This window comes from Cricetulus griseus, chromosome 7, assembly GCF_003668045.3.
Source record: "Cricetulus griseus strain 17A/GY chromosome 7, alternate assembly CriGri-PICRH-1.0, whole genome shotgun sequence".
NCBI lineage: Eukaryota > Metazoa > Chordata > Mammalia > Rodentia > Cricetidae > Cricetulus > Cricetulus griseus.
The window spans coordinates 132382216-132403503 of NC_048600.1; the positions used below are offsets into that span (position 1 = coordinate 132382216).

The following is a 21288-nucleotide window of genomic DNA, read 5'->3' on the forward strand; positions in this document are numbered from 1 at the left end:
CTCCCTAAACACACACTCACACACACACACTCACACACACTCACACACACACTCACACACACGCACGCACGCGCGCACATACACACACACACTCACACACACACAGACACACACTCACACACACTCACACACACACACACACTCACACACACACTCTCACACACACACACTCACACACACACACACACTCACACACACACTCACACACACTCGCACGCGCGCGCGCGCACACATACACACACACTCACACACACACAGACACACACACTCACACTCACACACACACACAGACACACACACACAGACACACACACACACACAGACACACACACACACACAGACACACACACGCACACACACTCGCACACGCACGCACGCACACACACACACACACACACACACGCCCCTTTCTAAACTTCTTCCCTATGCCAACAACACTTCATTTATACACGGCATGACAGGAAACAATGAATCATGCCTGATTTCTGTGCCCTTTGGAATTTTTTCAGAGGACCTGGGTTCTCTCTGTAGGTGAGCAGTGGGGTTGGCTCTACACTGTCACACCAGTCTCTGCTCAGGAAACAGTGTGACTGACTGTTCACCCCAGCTCTGGTTGTGTTATCTTGTCCTCACTGGCTCCCTCGGTTCCCTCACGTCTCAACACCTGCCAGGGAGCATCCAGCAAGGACAGTCCTGCTTAGCTTCAGGGGAGACATTTCCAGGGGTGAGGGCCTGGGATCTCATCTCTGCATTGTGACCCCTCAGTACAGCATGCTGTCTGCTCTTATTACAACCGCAGAGGCTCTCCGCCAGCATCTAGCACCAGCAGCTGCAGCCTGACCAATGACGTGGCCAAGCAGACTGTCAGCCGTGACCTGTCCTCCAGCCGCCCGGGTACTGCAGGCCCCACGGGGGCACAGTACACCCCTCACTCCCACCAGTTCCCTCGAACGCGCAAGATGTTTGACAAAGGGCCAGATCAGGTACAAAAAAAAGACATGAGCTGTTTTGCGGCCCCTCATAACCAGTAAGTACTCAGTGGCAGGAAGAGTGCTGAGGGTTTTGTTTTCCTGACATTCCTTAGTTTGAGATCACTCTGTCCCTGTGGCCTGGTCAGCTGCTGCCTTTGAGACCCCTGGAGACACAGTGGCACCCAGGTCCAGCGCCCCCTCTCTGCAGGTCTGGTCTTCCTGCAGCTCCTCCTTCTTCTAGGTTGACTCATCTGGGCCACTCTATGAGTCATGTTAAGCATGTGGGTAAATAGTGTTCTGTCTCCACTTTACGTGGCCACTGCCCTGCGATACTTGTGCTGGGTAGCTTGTTTGTTTTTCCATAAGCATTCGGTTACTCCACACAAGCAGGCACATGCTCTGCCTTTAGCTAAGCTGGAAAGGATGGTTCAGGAGAGAGGAACCAGGCTCCCAGAGCCACACAGATGAGCACATCCTATCTGCCACTGCACAGCAGAGAGGGATGGATGTTCAGAGTGTCTCTCAGTTTGGAGCAGTGACCCACACCTGGAATCCCAGCACTCAGAATGCTGGGGTAGGAAGACCACTGGTTCTATATTACAGATGGGGAGAGTGCAGCTGTCCCCATGGTCATCTGTCACAGCTCTGCCCACTGTGCCTCTGTCCTAAGTGAGACATCCTTTCAAGTGTAAGAAGTATCGGAGTGCCAGGCATGAGCATACAACCCTGACACTCAACAGCCTGAGGCAGGAAGATCAGGACTTCCAAGACAGACTGGGCTACATAGTGAGACCCCGTCTCCAAACTCAAGTCAGTAGGTACAGGGAGACTAAAGCATTTCCTCCTGATTCTGTCCTTTCTCAAATGCCCCCAAGACCACAGATGATGGCGACGATGCTGCAGGACACAAAAGCTTCATTTGTGCCACAATACAGACTGGGTTCTGCGACTGGAGTGCCCGCTACTTTGCCCAGCCAGTCATGAAGGTGAGTACTGAGCTCTCTGCCACGGTGGAGTTTGGGATGTGGCTTTCCAACCCTCGGTGCTATGCCTCAGACTGGGGTCCTCACACTGCCTTCTCCTTGCCCATGTGTCCCTGATGCTGGCCTTTGGGTTTGATCCTTGTTCCTCTAAGTCCCTGCCTAGTGACAAAAAGCCCCAATCCTGTCTGCATCTTTGGTTCACAAGGATCTATTAGCCCAGCTGTGACCTGAGCAAGAGGGCCAGGATTTGCAGGGGTGTGGGTTGGGCGGAGCTCAGTCACATTCAGCCTTACCTTTGGTTTCTGTGGCTTCTTTCATACCTTGCTAGCTGTTAGAAGGTGACACCAAAGTGTCATCATGGTACAGGTGGCAACAGTTAAGATAGAAGAGCCCACCAGGTGGTGGTGGTGCTCACTTTTAATCCCAGCACTCCCAAGTCAGAGATAAGAGGATCTCTGTGGGCCAGCCTGGTCTACAGAGTGAGTTTGAGGGCAAGAGACACCTGTCTTAAACAGAACAAAACAAGAAGAAGAGCCAAAGTGGCTGACTTTGCTTTTCTCCTGTCTTCCCAAAGAAAGCACAGTCAAAAATCTGTCTAGAACTCGCCAGCATCACATGTCACCTTATCTAACTCCCTCATGGAGTAATGTGCTCACACCTATCCTTGGCCATGCTTGGTGACTTAGCATTCTGGGGAAAATGGCGATTTACTCTGCCAAACTGCCTCCTGGGTCTTACTCTGCCTTAGATTTAGGACACAATGTGTCAAGACTAGATTTGTGCCCAAGTGAAAGGCCCCAAACCTGCAGCAGAGCAGCTCCTCCCGGTCAGCCTGTGAGTGTCTCCATGCAAACGCTTCAGGGATTGGCTGTTAGATTTGTCTGTAGGTCTGAAGCAGGCTCTTAGAAGATTTTCTCCTCCTGCTCATTGAGAACTGAGAACTGAGCGCCACCGCATATTCATAATTGTATGTCAGCTAGATGCCCAAGTCAATGCTCGGAGAGCACTCAAAACAAGTGTCAAAATATAAGATGGCCAGACTTCCTACATCTTGGGCCACCATTCCCTTCAAACTAATCATTGCTTTGTTAAGATGCAAAGTAATATATAAAAATCAAATATGGATGCTCTCTATGAGTCCCTATAAAAACAAAAATTGAGGTCAGGAAGGTGAAATGAAGCTGTCTCCACTCCCAGACATCCCTGTGTGCATGGATGCACTGAGTTCAGCAGGCTTGCCAGACGCAGAGATATGCTACAAACCACCTGTGTCTCTGTCAGAAGCAACCAGAGACTGAAGTGGCGTTTGAAAACAGCACTACAACACAGAAACCCTCAGGCACAAATCCTTTTAAAAATACTGAAAATTGTAATACTGTAGAAGAAATGAGAGAGGCTGTGTTCCTAGGTGGGAAGGCTCAGTAGCATGCAGGTGCTGGCCTCCCTAAATGGCCACTTAAATCAGCCTTGATCAAAGTTCCAGGAAAAGTGTTTTGGAAAAATATGAAGAACTTAAAATATAGAGAAAAGAATTGAAACTCCTAAAACTAGAAACTTGGCAATAGAACAAAGCTACAGGGCTCAGTCTGTCCAATTCCGAGACTGTGCAGTTAGCACAGAATGTGTTTGGGACCAGGGAATGGATAGACACATAGATCAGGAGGGTAGAATGCAGAGCCCAGAGACAGCCAAATGGGCAGGTTCCATTGATTTTCTGCAAGGGTGAGAAAACAGTCCGATTCAGCAGAGACATTTCACAAAGAAACAGTCTCAATCCCCACCTCACACCTCACCAACAAGTAACAGAGTGAACTGTGCCTACATGTAAGACCAAAACCATAAACCATTGGGCTAGACAGAGCCTTTAATAAGATACAAACAAAATGATGGACTTCATCAAATAGTTACTCAGGCAGCTGCCGTGCCCATCCTCAGCTACACAGCATGTTTGAGCCCAGGCTGGGATACAAGAAACTCTGTCTTAGTTTGGGTTTTTACTGCTGCAGTGAAACACCATGACCAAAAACAACTTAGAGAGGAAAGGGCTTGTCCAACTTACACTTCCACATCCTAGTTCATCATCAAAGACATCGGGACAGGTACCTGGAGGCAGGAGCTGATGCAGAGACCATGGGGGACTGCTGCTTACTGTCTTGCTCCTCGTGGCCTGATTTCTTATGGAACCCAGGGCCACCAGCCCAGGGGTGGCCCCACCTACAGTGGGCTGGCCCCTCCCCCATCCATCACTAATAAAGAAAATCCCCTACAGTAGCAGTTCTCAGCCTGTAGATCTCAACCCCTGTAATTGAATTTTACTTTGGGCCGAGAGCTCACCAGAGGCTCGGGGGGGGGGGGGACTTAATATTAATTATGATAGCTTGGGTTTGTTTCTAACTAGCTCTTATAATTTGAATTAACCCATATCTTTTGACCAGCATTCTTTTATGTGGCTTGGTCACCTTTACTCTGTATTGCCCATGCTGCTTCCTCTCCATCTGCCTGGTGACTCCGTCTCTTTTCCTCTTCCCAGCGTTCTCTTGTGCCCGGATATCCTGCGTAGCTATTGGCCATTCAGCTTTTTATTAAACCAATCAGAGTGACACATCCTCACAGTGTACAGAAAGATTCTATAAAAGATTCCTCACCCCACCCCCTTGTTGTTGTTTGTTGTTTGTTGTTTGAGACGGGGCTTCTCTGTATTGCTTTGGAGGCTGTCCTGGAACTTGCTCTGTAGACAGGCTGGTCTCCAACTCATAGAGATCCGCCTGCCCCTGCCTCCCAAGTGCTGGGATTAAAGGTGTGTGCCACTAATGCCCATCTTAGTAATTGTTTTTTCTTAGCTTGAAAGTAGATACAATAATATATCCTTTATCCTATTATTTCTGTCTCCCCTTTTTCTTCTCAGAACAAGATCCCTGAATCTAATCTCCTTTGTTCAGCTTTTTTCCTGGCCATAGCCATAACCCATTGAATGACCAAAAACCACCCACCCCATCTCTTGGGAATGTGGGCATCATGTTCTCTAAGCTGCTTCCTGTTTTCTGGGGACAGTGACATCTTTAGGAGACTCTGAGAAATTATGATAATGCTCAAGTCTTGGGAGAGCTAGCTGTTGTCCAGTCTCTGTGTGATGGCAAAGTGCAGATCTGAAATCTAGCTGGAGTAGTCTGTGAGGCTGGACCATCTCAGCCAACAGCATTGAAACTGTTCTGGATGCTGAGCTCTGAGGAAACTGCAGCAGAGGCACTCTGAGAGGCTGGATCACCTGGGCCGCCCATTTTCATTGGTGTCTGGTTCCCTTGCTCTGAAAACATACACACTTTCAAAGGTAACACACATTAACACAAGTATAGAATGTGTGGTGTGCACAAGTCAGCTAAAGGTGATGGTTTACATTACCATTCATAACAGTAGCAAAATTACAGTTAGGAAGTCGCAATGAAATAATTTTATGGTGGGGGGCGGTCACCACAACAACCATATTACAGGGTCACAGCATTAGGAAGGTTGAGAGCACTGCTCTAGGAGCTCTGCATGGAGAGAGGATCCCAGAAGCCAGGACTGGATGCCTGTTTACCAAAAGGCAAAATTACTCAGCCCAGAGATAAGTGGTTGGAGAGAGAAAGCAGGGGGAGATGGTCTCATCTGGTCCCTCTACTCTAGTGGCCCCCAATGGCACCATGCCTATACCTTCTCACTGGGCTGCCTCTGTACCATCTTCTGCCTCTTCATTCTGTGAACTTGGTTCCAGTACTGCCTGTCACAAGTATAGCAGGTCTGCTGGATAAAAGAGACAGCCCCACCACCACCACCACCACCACCCCTTCACTCCCATTAGACAGAGTCCAGGGCCAGGGTTCTGTCACCAGTGACAGTGCAAGTGCCAGACTGTCTGACACCCACCAGAATGTCATGTGCCTGTGTCTCCTCTAGGCCTTGCTTGTCTCTGTTTTGTCATCTTTGGAGACCAGGCCTGGAATCCGTCCTGGATCCACCCCAACATGTGCAACAGCAGCTCAGCACAGTCTCATAGTCAGAGCTGCACCAGAACTGCAACCCCACCCCTCAGGTCCACGCACCTTTTAGACCTCTCCTTCTAATCTGCTCCCAGTGAAACTGGGTTTCATTAAAGTGCATCTCTCTGCACTATCAGATTTGTCGAAAGCTGCTTCTTATTGTTGCTCCATGTCATTGGTCATTTGTCATTTCTTTTCTAATAAGCTCTGCAGTGTCATGAAATAACCTGACACTCATGGTTCTGAATCCACATTTGCTGCTGTGGGGCTATTTCTAAACCAATAACTATTCACAAGGAGGTAGTGACATCTCCCCTGTGTCCAGGTTGGGTGTCCTCCTGTGACTGTTGATTTTGTTGTTGTTGTTGGGTGTATTTCTTTGCAGTTTTTGAGAAGGAAAAGAAGGATGAGTAGCAATAAAACACTGGAGAAGAAACACAGTCCTGTCTTGGGTCTCCCTGCTGCTTTCCTCTGGAAGCAGCTATCTCCTGGCTGACCCAGACAGGTCCTCTATCTGTGTTCTCAGCCAGGGGAGGGAGGGTCTTACCTTGTTCATTCATTGGCTGTCTCAGTGTTTGGGGAATTTAAAACTAACTCTTAGCTTCCCAAGAAAATCAGTCAGTGAGGTTTGCCCCCTTTGGGGAGAGAAGGTAATGCTGCCATGTTGACAAGCGAGTGCCATAGTTGTCAGAGGCAGACCCTCTGCCTCTGCATGCCTGGGAGGGGTTTCCCTTGTTGGAAACTCTCGGGACTCCACCCTGTAGTCATCTCCTCCCATCAGTAGGGTTCAGCCAGGGCCCAGACAAAAGGACCCAGACCTCCAGACCTCAATAATGTCCTTTGCTTGTTGTTTCCTAAAACATGGTCCACTCACTGTGTAGCCTGAAATTCACCATATAGACCATACTGGCCTCGAACTCATGATGCTCCACCTGCCTCAGCCCCTCAAGTACTGAAGTCATGGGCATGCACCACCATGTTCGGCTCAGAAGTGGCCGTCTTCTAATTGCTGAGCCTGATCTAGGGTTTTCTGTCCTTAAAGATCCCTGAAGAGCATGACCTGGAGAGTCAGATCCGCAAGGAACGTGAGTGGCGGTTCCTGAGGAACACTAGAGTCAGAAAGCAGGCCCAGCAGGTCATCCAGAAGGGTGAGTACACAGTGCCCCCCCCCCTGGGGCGGGGGGAGCAGGTCTTCTGCCACACACTCAGGACCTGGCCAGTCAGTCCCCTTCCGCCTCCAAGGCACTGTGTGTGCGGCTCTTGCAGACTATTGCACTGACTGGTGGAGGCAGCTGGAACAAGGAGGAGTAGCATGGGGAAGAGGAGGCCACCTCACGGGGAGGGCTTCTCCTCAGGAACATTCCTGCCCTGGGGTCTCAGTAGAGGCAAGTCTTCACTAGCCAGTGACCATCCGAGAAGCATCACTTCTGCTCTTTGGCATTTCCAGACAGGGGGCGGGGATGCAAGCCCTTTCCAGGCCCTGGGGACACACATCTCACTAACCACCTGAGATGTTCTCGAAGTGACCACTGGCTCCATTCCTCCAAACCTGGACAACTACACCTTCACCAGACCTTTCCCAGACTTGACAGCATGCCATGTTTGCCCCCTTGTATGTTTTTGCATCCAGCCTCATGGGGAAAATGTTACTGATTAGCCAAGGACAGTGTGTGCTACTTACTGTAGAGTCCCAAAAGCAAGCTCCTGTCAGTAGATTGCACAGTGTGTGTGCAGGTGCTCGTGTCTCATAACCACTGCTCGGAAGTGTGCAGCTAGCAAACACGCTACCCACAGCGCCCTCTCTGCACCCCTGTCTACTACACTCTCCTCAGTGGTGTCTCCTTAGGACCCCAGGACTCCAGGCCAGGGCAGCCAGGGCGGCATAGTTTGGAAACAAGTTGGGAACTAGGCCCACACAATTACATGTCTGGGGGCCTCGTGGTCCCAGCTACAGAGGCATGCATTCAGAGTACCAAGTCAGGTGGGGCTGGGGGACAGCTCACTCAGTAAAGTGCTCACCACACAAGCACGAGTGCCTGGGTCTAAGCCCCAGAACCCACACATAGAAAGCTAGGCACTGTACTACATGTTTGTAGCAGACAGTCATTAGTGGCCGGGCAGCCTAGCCTAATTGGTGAGCCACCCTTTTAAAAACAAGGTTGATAGTTCCTGATGAATGACACCCAAGGTTAACCTCTAACGTGCACACGAGAGCACATGTTTTCTAGACACAAGTATTCTTTGTAGTCTTTGTCATAAGGAGATATGTTTATGAAAAGCGCACACACAGGGTGCAGTAGCTACGTGGTAAAACACTCATGTAAAGTGTGAGACCTGGGGCTCAGCCCGAAAGTGAAGTTAGTGAATGATTGGAAGCTCATCAGGTAAGGTGGGCACACAGGGAGCTCAGGGCTCAGAGGGCTGCAGTGCAGTCTGCCAGGCAGGCACCCAGGTTCAGCACAAAAGCTGTTTGTCTGGCAGCTGGGTGTGTACTGGGTGTGGTGTGTACTGGGTCTGTGTCAGCAAGAAAGGTGGGAAGTGCTGCCTCCAGGCCGAATGCAGCTGACTGCGAAAGTACAAGTCAGGCCCCAGGAAATGGGGACAAGCACTTGGCATTCATTCTTCAAGTCCCTGATCATCATTGGCGTCCCAAGTAGGTGACCCAGGCCAACTGCACACACTGCTGTTTGCATATATGCAGATGCATTGGCTGTTAGAGTGTTTCTCTCACCTTCCATTGCTCAGAACTTTACCACCTTCCCGGAGTCCTCAATAACAGCCAGAAAAACGTAACTGAGAACGAGGACGCCCCTAGCTATAGACTTGAACCACTGCAAACCAAGGGTCCCTCCTCCAGCAGCACCACCCCCAGCCATCTCCCTCTTTACCATGTGTCTGGGAAGAGGAAGCAGAGGGCAGACACTGGCTGAACAATGTGACTCTCCCAGTGTGGCCATCCTAGAGCCCCCTGTACAGCAAGGGAGAGAGCCCAGCTCAGAACTACCCAAGATCTGGCTTCTGCCAGCACTAAAGCCTCCACTCTGCCTAGTATCTCATAAGGGCCTCCTGGCTAGACCAGAGACTTTCCTCTGTCTACCTAAGAGCTGTGTTCACTGGCTAAAAAGATGTGCGATCCCTGAAGCACCCTTCCAGATACCCAGAGGTCCATGCAGGCGTCTGGGGCCAAGGCAGAAGGTGCTGCAGCTGTGAAGTAAGTGTTGTTTACTCTGAGTAGACTTCACTGCCCACCGTACCATGTCTGCCAGCTGCCTGGACGCTGCACACTATGGTGAATAGCTAATACGTAGCCCATAATGGTCAGGGTGTCTTTAATAGGTAAATGCCAACTGACAGGAAGCCAGAGCAAGCCAAAGCAGCAGGGAATAGAGGGACTACCATGTGCGTTCCCTATCCCTTTAAACCTTTATCATGTCTCCCTGACATCACCTTGACCACACCCTGGTGGGCGTGTTCGGGCACACCTGTAGCCAGCCCTTAGGAGGCATGGTTACGGTATCTCCCTAGAGCTACATCCTTAGCTAAGGAGGGTGTACACCATCAGCTAATGTGTGGGACCTGGAAAGACCTGTCCTGTGTCCTTCAGCCCTGTGACTTCTTGGCTAGCTACCTCCCAGACTGAAGACGCTGGGCCTTAACTGGGTCTTGAGAGGTGGTAGCCACACCCTCCTTCACACTGGCACTTTCCTCAGACTCAGAGAGGTTCCTCTGCCCTGAATACGGCTATGTTAGTGTAATAAGCACTTATCAGAGGCACGCCCGTGTCTAGCTCTGCCAGGAGCTTTGGGTGCCCTGGGCTAAAGCTACCCTTCTCCTCAGTGTGTACTTTGAGCCCTTGTCTTTGGTCCCTGCTGCTCCCCTGCTTTGGCTCTGTCTGGTAAAGGTAATATCAGTGTTGTTGTAGATAAGAACTTGGCTCCATTATCTCTTGCAGGCATCACCAGACTGGATGATCAGATATTTCTGAACAGGAACCCTGGTGTGCCCTCTGTGGTCAAATTCCACCCCTTTACACCTTGCATAGCTGTCGCCGACAAGGACAGCATCTGGTAGGCACAGCTTCAGTTTACCCTGGTGTCTTCTCCCTCCATTGCACCTCTCATGAGGCTCACCCAATCCTGGTCCTCACCTGAGCTGCTTTACTAAAGGACAGGACAGGACAGGCAGGGGACCTGCTCTTTGCCTGTTCAGCAGAAGCAAATGGGTGACAGAGGATCCCTGAGAGAGAATTTACACCGGGTTGTGACCTGATGTAATGAGGCCACCGTCCACTTGAGCAGGTTCATAGTTTATAAATGCATGCCTGTGGATCTCCTTTTCCCCTCTTTCTTTTGTTTTTTAATTACGGTAAACTGTGTATAACAGGAAACTGGCCATCTTAAACACTTGCTCTCAGTGCACATGCATACTATGAAGGCTAACCCTCACCAGTACCTCCAGAACGTTTTCCACACAGTGAACACTAGTCCCTTTTCCCCTCAGGTCCCATCAGTACCATCTTCTTTTTGTCTCTGAACGGATGCCCCTGGGGGCCTCCTGAGAGTGGAATTTTGTGGTGTTTGTCTTTCATGACTGGTGTCTCTCACTTGTACCTCGTGGTTGGCTCATGTTGTCGCCATGTGGCAGCATTTCCTCATTTGGGGCTGGTGATATGCTGTTATAAGGATCTCCCAGACTGCCCGCTTTCCAGGGAGCTTGGGTTGTTTCTGTGAATACTGGTGTAGGATCTATCATCTTGGGGCCCTGCCTTCAGTTACTTGGGGAACATATCAGAGGTGGAATGCTGAATCGTTGTCTTTCCACCACCACACTGTACCTTCCCAACCAGCAGGACACAAGGTCTCACCCACACTGGCCAGTTTCTGCTCTGACCAAGCTACCTCATGGGCATGAGGCAGTATCCCACTGCGGTTTGGGCTGTGTTTCCCTAGCGACTGTCTTTCTGTCACCTCTTATTCCTTCAAGTTTTTGGGACTGGGAGAAAGGAGAGAAGCTGGACTACTTCCACAATGGCAACCCTCGGTACACCAGGGTCACCGCCATGGAGTACCTGAATGGCCAGGACTGCTCCTTGCTGTTGACTGCCACAGGTGAGCGGGACTGGTATGCACCCAGGCCTGAGAGACACGTGTTTTCTGTTTGTCCTTTTTTCACGAAACACTGCTCACAAGGTCCCCCGTCATTCTGAAGAATGACATTTGTGAGGAAAGGGGCTTGAATGTAAGCAAGTTAGGGTGTTAGTCAGTACTCTAAGACTGTTCTTTCAACAAGTGTCCCTGGCCTTTCCATGATGGGAAAGGCCATGTCAGCCTCTGCCCTCCTAACCTTCATGGGGGACCCCGATGGGCCCTAGAGCAAGGGAGGACAGCCTAGGCCATAATGTCCACAAGGACCATGCTGCCCCCTCCTCCCATGACCATGAAGGCTCCCAAGCCAGGTCTCTCCATCTTTGCAGGCCAGCTTCCTTCTTCTAGCGTGTGGTAAGGAGGGCAGTGAGGAGGGGTGTTTCAGAAACAGGAATGGCTCTCACTCTGTTTTCTTATTTGTTTGATCTTTTGCTTGGCATAACTTAATACCATGCTCTATTTTGAGCAGTAGTGTTTCGGTCTGGTGAGCCAGGCAGCCGCCCTCTCTTGACCTTGGGTCAGGCTGATAGGTGCAGAACACCAGGGGCAGTGTGGACAGGGGTAGAGGCCCCAAAGCTGTGTCCTCTGCAAAAACTAAGTTTCACACTGGGAGACTGAACTAGAGGGAGAGTCAGGAAAGTGATTTGGTCTCATCCAGCCTCATCCATGCTGCTGGCTCTGGGGAGGAGAAGTGGCCGCGCAGCCAAGCCATTGGCATGTGGCTTGTGGTTTCCTGAGCTGGGATCCGGCATGGCCCCATCTCCCTTAAGAGCTATGTTTTACTGCTTGCTCACATCAGAACCGCAGGACTAGATATCCAGAACGCTGCATCTGTGTCTTAGGGATGGATGGGGCTACCCTGCAGGGCACGCGCTTACCCTGCCTGTCTCCCCCTAGATGACGGTGCCATCAGGGTCTGGAAGAACTTTGCTGATTTGGAAAAGAATCCAGAGATGGTCACTGCATGGCAGGGGCTCTCAGACATGCTACCAACCACCCGAGGTGGGTCTAGCTCCTAGATGTGCTACGGACAGCACAAGGTGGGACCTTGGCTCCTCAGGAGGAGGCCATCTAGAACTGTGAAAGACATAGTTCCGATGCCTCCAGGACACCCATTCACTTCTGAGTTTACAAAATCATCCAGTAGTCCCCACTAAAAACCACAAGAGTAGGTAACCCTCAGGGATTCCGGTGCTCACCCTGTTCTCAGTTGGCCAAGTTGTAGGCAAGCACTGTGGGTGGCCAAATGTGGCTTGGGAAGTGTCGCTGCTGGCTGAGCATGAAGGCTGGCATGATGTCCCCATGCCAGCTGAGTGCTGTCCCAGGACCGCTGAATGGTAATCTCCATCTTGGAGAAATCCAGCCACAGTCAGACCTGCCTGGACCGGTGGGAACTTTGGGAAAGGAAGCTTGAGTGGCCTGTGGTTTCCTTGTAGAAGTCTCAGCTGACTGAGGTGAGGAACGAGTGAAGCCCAGAGGGTCCACATATGGTGTCAGCTTTCCCGAGAAATGCTCAGGGACTATCCGCTGATAGTCATGGCTGGCCCTCACTCATGCCTCAGGAGGCACGGTGTCTGTGGCCATGAGCCTCCTGCAGCACTGAGGACCAGGGATGGACTAGCTCCTGCCCTCATGGCTTCTGCTGAGGTGATATCCCATGGGTACCTGCGTCTGCTCTACCAGAGGACTTGCGCACAGTGCTCATCTGAACATTACTGCACCAGCCTGGCCTTACATGACTGAGGCCATGCCTGGGATCCCGTCTTGTCTGAGCCACTGTTTGACACAGTGGCCCACTGTGTTTCTGCAGGAGCTGGGATGGTGGTAGACTGGGAACAAGAAACTGGCCTCCTCATGAGCTCAGGGGACGTGCGCATTGTCCGAATCTGGGACACTGACCGTGAGACGAAAGTGCAGGTAACGACTCCGGGCCCCATGCTATGTAGTACCAGACACCCCATGCTCCCACTCCACAAAATAGAGCCCATCCCTATCAAAGAGAACCAAGACCTGTGGCCTCCAGGCAAGCACAGTCAGTGGCTGCTGCCCAACTGTCTGCCCTGTCTGTCTGCAGGGAGACGGCGGGGAGATGGCATCTTGCTGCAAGGAGAGAAACTGATTACCTCTCGATGCACAATGACCCTGCATTTCAGCATAATTAAGCCTGTACTAATCCAAATTATTTCCAAATATTGTTTCTCCATGCAAATTAGGAACTATCAGAAATCAGTAGGATGAACTGTCTTAAATGAGAATGGTTAATTGTTTGACTGTCTGCATCTTTCCTTACCCTGTGGTGCTGGACACAGAAGGCCGGGCTTGTGTATGCTACCACTAAGCTGAAACTCGGACCCTTACCTACTTTTTTCTTTCTTTTTCTTTTTTTTTTTTTTTTGGTTTTTCGAGACAGGGTTTCTCTGTGGCTTTGTAGCTTTGGAGGCTGTCCTGGAGGCCAGGCTGGTCTCGAACTCACAGAGATCCACCTGCCTTTGCCTCCTGAGTGCTGGGATTAAAGGCGTGCTCCACCACTGCCTGGCCCATCTTTCATTTTCAAGATTGCTTGATTTTGAGACATAATCTTACTGTATAGACCAGTGTGGCTCCAAATTTTTCATAATAATAGGTTTTGCCTCAGATACCTGGGCTTCCTTGCCAGAGTCCAGTTGATCCTACCTCCTTTGGGTCCAGGGCAAAATCACAGATACTGTTTAGGACATCACATAGGTAGCTGAGAGATGTGTTTTCCCAGTGCCCAGCGAGCCACAGAGCAGAGCCTGGCCTCAGCATTCTCCAACCTGCCCTGCCAGAGTGGCACATGGACAGTTGTGGACATCTGCAGGGCAAAGGGGCAGAGACAGGCAGGAATGACAGGAGCTGGCATGGCATGAGGTCTGTCCATCAACACCGCTAGCATGCCACCATGGCACCCTCACACCCCATGGTGCCACATGACAATTGGAGTAAGACAGTGCTTGGCTGCTCCTGTTTCTAGGGGGCTATGTGCAGGTACAGCGCTTCCTTGGGTGTCATCGAGTCAGCTGCAAAGAAGGGAGCTTAGCTCTTTAGCAATTTTCCCCATTCAGAACCCCCCACAATTCCCCGTTTGCCCCATCTGATTAGAGAGCACTCTCCCCCTGAGACCCAGCTCCAGCTCCCGTTACTTCTTGCTCCCATTCATCACCCATCCTGCCCTTCTGCAGTATTTATGGCACCAAGGGGAGCAGAGAAGCAGTTCCTCAGCTCTTCCCTGACTAATTAGGGGTTTGAGGAGAGAGCTAACGAGGCTCCCTCCCTGCCAAAATGTGCTTCATCTTTCTTTTCAGGAAAGGGAGATGTTGCTGGAAAGGTTAATTGTCACTGAGAGCCAGGCATACCCACAGTTGCTTTCCAGGCTGTGCCCAGGCTTGGGCTCACAGGCTCTGCTCAGCCTGGCCTGCAGGCACAGGCTCAAGGCAGACAGGCAAGCAGATCAGCCTCATGCCTGAAGCCCTGTAGCCTACGATAGCCGCGTAGGTCGAGACCTGTTTCTCGGCCTGAAAGAAATAGATGTGCACAAAAGACTGCAGCAGCTGGAGGCCCCTCCTCACGGCTCTTTTTTCCCGGGGCTTAGGACATTCCCACCGGTGCTGACAGCTGTGTGACAAGTCTGTCCTGTGATTCCCACCGCTCGCTCATTGTGGCTGGCCTGGGCGATGGCTCCATCCGAGTCTACGACAGGAGGATGGCACTCAGTGAATGGTAACTGTCACAGCTCTCCTCTCCTCAGTGCCGTTTAAGATGGCAGAGGCCACTCCACTGTCAGTGTAGGGTCCAGGTTCCTCTGAGCGTGAAGTGTCTTCAGTTTACAGTGGAGCTCTGACCTCAGGCGAGAAGGCAGCACCTGGGCTACAGAGAATGCTCGGTAGGGTCATAGCTGGGCTTGTGTGTCTTCATTCTCCATCTTCATCTGCTGTCCAGTTGTCTGACAGCCCTGTGGCCTGTCTCTCAGAGAAAACCTCTTGAAGCTGACCCCACAGAGACAGAGGAACAGAGTGGCCTTCTCACTAAGCTGCCATCTCAGGCGGGTCTAGTAGGCCTTCTTCATCCCAAAATAGCATCCAAATTTCAAGGCCAGAACTAGGGAATTGGAGGCTAGACAGATAAGGGGAGTGGCCTAATACAGCCTAGCCAGCAGCTCCAACTTGGGTGTCCTCCTGAGGTTCTGCCCAGGGGCAGAGACGCCAGGCCACACCTGCTCCTCCTCGCCCTCCCTGCAATTCCCTGGCCGATGGGCTATGGGAGAAGAGGGACTGGGCTGGGCCCAGCCTGACTGCACCTTCCTCCTTTAGCCGGGTCATGACTTACCGAGAGCACACAGCGTGGGTGGTAAAGGCCTACCTGCAGAAGCACCCTGAGGGCCACATCGTGAGTGTGAGGTAAGGAGCAACATATGCACAAGACGTTTGCTGTGAAAACATTGTTTCCCCTCCATTTAAATATGTCCTTGATATTTAAACAGCTAGGGACTATGGCATTTCAGAGCAGTAATTGACTCTACACTGTGACTGGCCAGAAAGGTCAGAGTGCAGAGAGTTTGTGTGTGTGTGTGTGTGTGTGTGTGTGTGTGTGTGTGTGGGTGGGTGGGTGTGTTGTGGGTGTGTTGTGGGGGGGTGCTTGTGTGTGTGTACATTCGCACTCGCATCCATCTGTCTGAATGAGATGAGGAGGCAGGTGTGTCCCTCCTGTAGTCGCAGGGGCAGCAAAGCACGATGCACCTGGCAGCACAGTCCCAAGCAGGCTGGCTGTCCCAGCAGACTGCCTCATCACCAGCCAGCCTCTGCACATAAATTCAGGCCTGCTGCTCAGTAAATACTGTGCTGAGAGCAGCGAATCTTTATTTGCCTGTTAAAGAGACAGCAAAGCATAATTTACTGTTGTGAAGCCACCATTCCTTCAGAGTAATGTTCTTTCCCCCTTATCTATGGTATGAAGTAAAGCATAACTCCTGGAATGGACTTTGAAGCAGAGGCTACCAGCCTAGGCAAGGAGGCAGCCTGGCCTCCCTTTGGGTCTGGGCATCCACCAGGCTCCCTCTGCCGCCGCCTTCTGCCCTCATGGGCTCCACTTCATGAACTCCGGTCTCTGTGGCACACTCTACTCCTGATTCTCCTCTAACCCTGCTGCTGTGTCCTGCTTTGAGCTAGCACAGTGTCTCTCTTCAGTATCAGTCCTGGCCTTTTCCAGCCTACAAAGGGCAGTTTACCAGGAGCCCTGACTGCCAAAGCCAGTAGGGTGGCAGGATGGGGAGGCTGGGACACCACCTGGGAGGCCCTTGATAGGGGCCCTGGGAGTCTACATGGCTTTGGCCTAAACAGCATGTGCAAATGAGCATGAAACTTCACATGGTCAGTGTCACTGTCCTCCAGAGCCAGGTCCCTCTCAGGCTCTAGGTAATATCCGTAAGGTTGCCACCAGCAAGCGTCACTATGGCCCTCTTTCACAGTGTCAATGGGGACGTGCGCTTCTTTGATCCTCGGATGCCTGAGTCCGTGAATGTAATGCAGATTGTGAAGGGGCTGACAGCCCTCGACATCCATCCCCAAGCAAATCTGATCGCCTGGTAGGTATTCTGCCTCCATGTCGCCCCTACTTCTGAGCAGAGAACCCTGTCAGAGTGCACAGCACAGAGGTATAACTGTACTACCATGAAATAAAAAAAGAAGGTCTCTTCCTGCCTTCTCCAGCCATGAGAACAAACACCTGCCCTCAAGGCATCTGAGGACAGGTCTGGTTCTTACTGAGGGTGACAGATGAGTAGCTTCTTCCTACCTCAGGGTGGCACACAGGTGGACCTCCTGGCGTGTGGCCCCATGTGCGGCATGCTGCCTGTCCCCACCCAGCCCCTTGGCCTATTTCCTCCCACACCACAGGGAGACAGAAGCTAATATTCTGACCGTCTTTTCCTCCTGCCACAGTGGCTCCATGAACCAGTTCACAGCCGTCTACAGTGGCAGCGGGGAGCTGATCAGCAGCATCAAATACTACGACGGCTTCATGGGCCAGAGGGTCGGGGCCATCAGCTGCCTGGCTTTCCACCCGCACTGGGTCTGTACCTTCACTGCTGGGTCTCTAGGGGAGCCGGAGTGGGTCAGGAGTCAAGTGCTGGAGCCTGGGAAGCCTGGGCCCCTGTTTCCTGGCTCCAAGAACACAAAGAGCTAAGACAGGACTGAGGTCTCCAGAAAACCATCTCCCTGCCCCCTAGAAAGCAAACTCAAGTCTTAATACTCAGGTAAGAGTAGACAGCACAGAGGGAGAGGCAGCAGCTGTGTCCTGGTTGGGGGACTTCCCCTTTCCTCTTGGCAAAGGAGCAATAGATGAGTGTCACTCCTGTGGGCTGCTAGGATTTTGCAGAGTGGGTTTCACAGAGCCTGTGTGTAGATGCTGAAGTGCACAGCATCAGATTCCCAGAACCATCCCAGTGGAGCCATCCTGAAAAGAAGCTGCAGGGGATTGTGGGTAGTATGCAAATTGCCTGTAATGGAATTTGGATGATACATCATCCCTGCTAGAATCTGGCAGTAAATGGCCTTCATTTCGGTGCCAGTGTGGGGTTGGGAGGTGTTATGGTAGTTAATGCCTCCCAGCTAGAGCTGGGCACAGTGCAGGCAGCCTGCACCCTTCCTCTAGGTCCCACGCTACAGCTCGTACCGTAGCAGAAGCCCTGCTCATGTCCTTGTGTGCTCTCTCCCTCACAGCCTCACCTGGCAGTCGGAAGCAATGACTACTACATCTCTGTGTATTCTGTGGAGAAGCGCGTCAGATAGCGGCACCCAGGACTCCTGCCGGGCTGCAGCCACCCTCTGCTGTACATAGTGAACCAAATTGCACTGCTTGGGTTGCGGTGCCCACCTACCTACCCACCCTGCAACCCTCGGCTCCTGACGTGGCCATGGCCAACTAAGGAGGGGCTTGCACGTCCTTCTGTCTGTCTTCACTGTAATGTACAAGTCCAGAGCAGGGGAGGGTTTGACGCTGCATCCCATCAAGAACCAGCACCCAGGCACCAAGGACCTCACGATGCCTCTGAGTGCATCTTGGTCCTGTCCTGTCCTGTTTTCTTCTGAGGTTTTACAAAGGGATACGTTCGGTTTCTTCATGTGGTCAAAGCATTAGTCACAGGACAGACGGAGCCCTGTAGAAAAGCTGCGTGTGGGGCTCCTGAGAGCCACGGCCCAGCCCCACTGTCCTCTCACAGTGTGGACAGGAGCCCCTCCGAGTAGGCTGGGCAATTGCTAGGAATGGAAGACAGCAATTGAGGGAGGAGAGGGGAGGCCTCTCCTGCTACCCAAGTATGGAGTCTCCTAGGGCACTGAGGCAGCCCAGCATACCCACCTCTTCACTGGGCACATTATGATGGTGTGAGGAAGAGCCCTCCCCCCACCCCCCTGCACAGCTAGGCCTCTGAGGTCCAGTCTGGGCCCTGCACAGGATGTGGTTAGAGGAAAGGGTTCTGTGGCTCTGGACAGGTGAGGTAGGTCTGTAGAATTAGCTATTGCCTCATCCTGCCAGGCAATGTCGTTCTCAAGTGCTTCTCTCCCATAGTGCAGTAGCAGAGGCCACGGCCCCAGCTCCTCGTGTGTGCCGCGTGCAGGCACACAGCCTCCCCACCCGTGCCCAAGTGCACATGGCTACCCTGGTCTGTGCATTTAGGGTGTGCACATGTGCAGGCCCACAGTCTCCCTTCCTGCACATGTAGGGCACTGTAGCCTGCCTCAGGTGTTGTCACATGCTGGCTTCACACTCATCACACAGAGGTTCAGAGACCACACTGCACCCTAGAGGCCTGTGGCCAGCAACAGCCCGTTGATGATGGGAGGAAGGTTGCATGATGCAATCTGTGGTGGGAAAGCTTCTCAGTGGTATCCTGGTGTGCCTGGCGCGCGCGCGCGCATGTGTGTGTGTGTGTGTGTGTGTGTGTGTGTGTGTGTGTGTGTGTGTGGTGTGCGTGCGTGCGTGCGTGCGTGCACACGCGCACACGCAAGGGGCTACCTCCATTTCAGCCCTGAATGGAGCACAGCATTGTTGAGGAGCTGCACACAAACAGGCACAGCACAGTAATGACGTTTTGAAAAGCATTTTCCGTTTTCCCTGGGAATCAGGATCTTTCAGAGGAGGACAAAGTGGCCTAATCAGTTCTGCCAACACGAGTCCAGTGACATGGGTGGGGACAGTTAGGGCAGAGGCCAGGTCCCTGTGCTGTGGTCAGCGGACTTGTCTGAGTCAAGAGCATCTATGTGAAAGCGCCCATGCAGGCTGACCACGGGGCCAGAGGGGGCTGGACAAGCAGGACAGGAGAGCCTTGTACCAGGAGGGGCTCTGGAGGACGACTCATCCCCTTGGCCGGGCCAGATGGCAGCTTGGAATCAGGAAGACCTTAGAACCACCTGGCTGCCCCAGGAGCCCACCTGCCCATTTCTGTGCAGGGCACTCCAGTCAGGGACGTGCCGGGAACTTCTGGCAGCTGAACTCCAAATGTGGTCCAGCTCTATCCCTGTCTAACTGGTGGTTCTGTTTTGGCAGCACAGGGCCGTCTGAAGGGTTGGGGCCGCCTCCCTTCCCTAGTGGAACTTCAGAGCTTGCATCTTGCTCACGGGCTGGGCCTTCACAAATCTGATGCGAAAATTCAATCATGAAAGTAACCAAGGCTCAAGAGAGCGCTGGCCTCGAGTTCATTGTCTCTATTTATTTTACCACAATGAGAATTGAAAAGGACAAGACATGGGACTGCCATGAAGCTCAGAGCAGCAAAGTGTTAATAAAGAATAAAGCTGTGAGAACAGACCACGCCCTCTGCTAGGCGATCATGTGGGGTGGGGTTGGGGGGGTGTTGTACTTGGCCACAAAGGACTGTGCAGTCATGGCTTCCGCATTCCCCGGTCCTCTGGTGTGGAACAGTCTTGGCCCAAGATGGCTGTAAGTGAATTCCCCAAGACAGGGCCACTGTATCTAGCCCTCCTGGGCCTGGTTGGAAAGGAAGAGGTGGTGGTTGCCATGGATACCTTGAGGCAATGTGACTGGGATTCCTCTGCTAGCTCAGACTTGTCATTAATAAGGTTGCCCCGAATTTACACAGACCAGCCTCGTGTGGTCGGCCCGTTTTTCTATTAGCATTGTAGCCACTCTGGGCAAGACCAAGTGCTTCTGCAGAGGGTAGGTGGGTGAGTGGGTGTACAGCCAGCCTTAGGGAAGAGGTAGCCAGCTGTGTGGTCCTGTGAGGGGCCAGGCAGCAAACTAGCTATAAACATGTGTCCAGAAGCCCAGTGCTCCTCCAAGCCAAACACCCCAGCCTGCCCACCCGGGAGAGCCACGGGGCCCCCTCTGCAGTCGCATGCTGGTCATTGTGCCAGATGGGGCCTCTGGCACCCACTGCGTGTGTCTTTATCCCCATCCTCCAAAGTCAACAGATCCCCTGCCACCCCCTGAGGCCAGAGGTATTGGCCTATTGGGTCATCCTGAGTTGATTACTGGTCTGATCAAAACCCACGTGTTCCCAGAAAGTGGAATGGTCCCTCAGGTGTGGAGGGCAAGGGGGAGCCCTCAGAAGACCAAGAGCGCATGAAGGAAAGTGGGGGCATATTAAAGGCTGAGCTATCTGCCCCTCCCCCCACACCTCAGCATGACTGTATATGGAGACAGGGTCTTTACACAGGTCATGTCAAAATGAGGTCAGGGAAGAGAACAGGAAATGACCCACAGGGATGGTGGTGTACAGGCACAGAGAGCCTTCATGCCTCAGGAGGAAGCAGTCTGGACACACCCAGGCTTGAGCCTTTGACCTCCCAAGACTGTTCACCCACTGTCAATTGCCCTGGAAGTCAGTGGTGTCTGTCATAGTGGCGTGGTGCACTAATGTCGCTAGCACTTCCAACCAGTGTCCTGCCCTTGAAGTGATCAGCCCTGCCATCCCCCCCCCCATGTCTCTTAGAAGTAATTGTGGGTGCTGTGGGCTTCCAAAACAGTGTGGTACCAGGGAAGTGTCCATGAGCCTTGTGTGGAAGAGATTTGACATGATACAGCCAGCAGCATCCTGTGGTCATGGCACCAGCTAGAACCAGGTCTGTGTTTCCTTGGTGAGGAGATAGAAGAGCCTTCTAGCCATAGCTGGCCTGCCATGGCCTCCCTCTCCAATCCAGGC

At 52.2% G+C, this 21288-nt stretch overlaps 1 protein-coding gene across 4 annotated transcripts in view; it reads left to right on the forward strand.

Annotated features, from left to right (window-relative positions):
* Positions 1-19934, forward strand: part of Rptor (regulatory associated protein of MTOR complex 1) — a 258920-nt gene extending 238986 nt beyond the window's left edge. For all 4 annotated transcript variants that reach the window (XM_027425469.2, XM_027425467.2, XM_027425470.2 and 1 more), the window contains 12 exons: positions 800-983; positions 1847-1957; positions 7013-7118; positions 9923-10037; positions 10954-11078; positions 12012-12116; positions 12925-13031; positions 14725-14852; positions 15443-15529; positions 16597-16713; positions 17069-17198; positions 17849-19934. In XM_027425469.2, coding sequence (XP_027281270.1) covers positions 800-983; positions 1847-1957; positions 7013-7118; positions 9923-10037; positions 10954-11078; positions 12012-12116; positions 12925-13031; positions 14725-14852; positions 15443-15529; positions 16597-16713; positions 17069-17198; positions 17849-17917 — 1384 coding nt within the window. In that variant the 3' untranslated portion in view covers positions 17918-19934. The remainder of the gene's footprint in view (positions 1-799; positions 984-1846; positions 1958-7012; positions 7119-9922; positions 10038-10953; positions 11079-12011; positions 12117-12924; positions 13032-14724; positions 14853-15442; positions 15530-16596; positions 16714-17068; positions 17199-17848) is intronic.
* The last annotated feature ends 1354 nt before the right edge of the window (positions 19935-21288 follow it).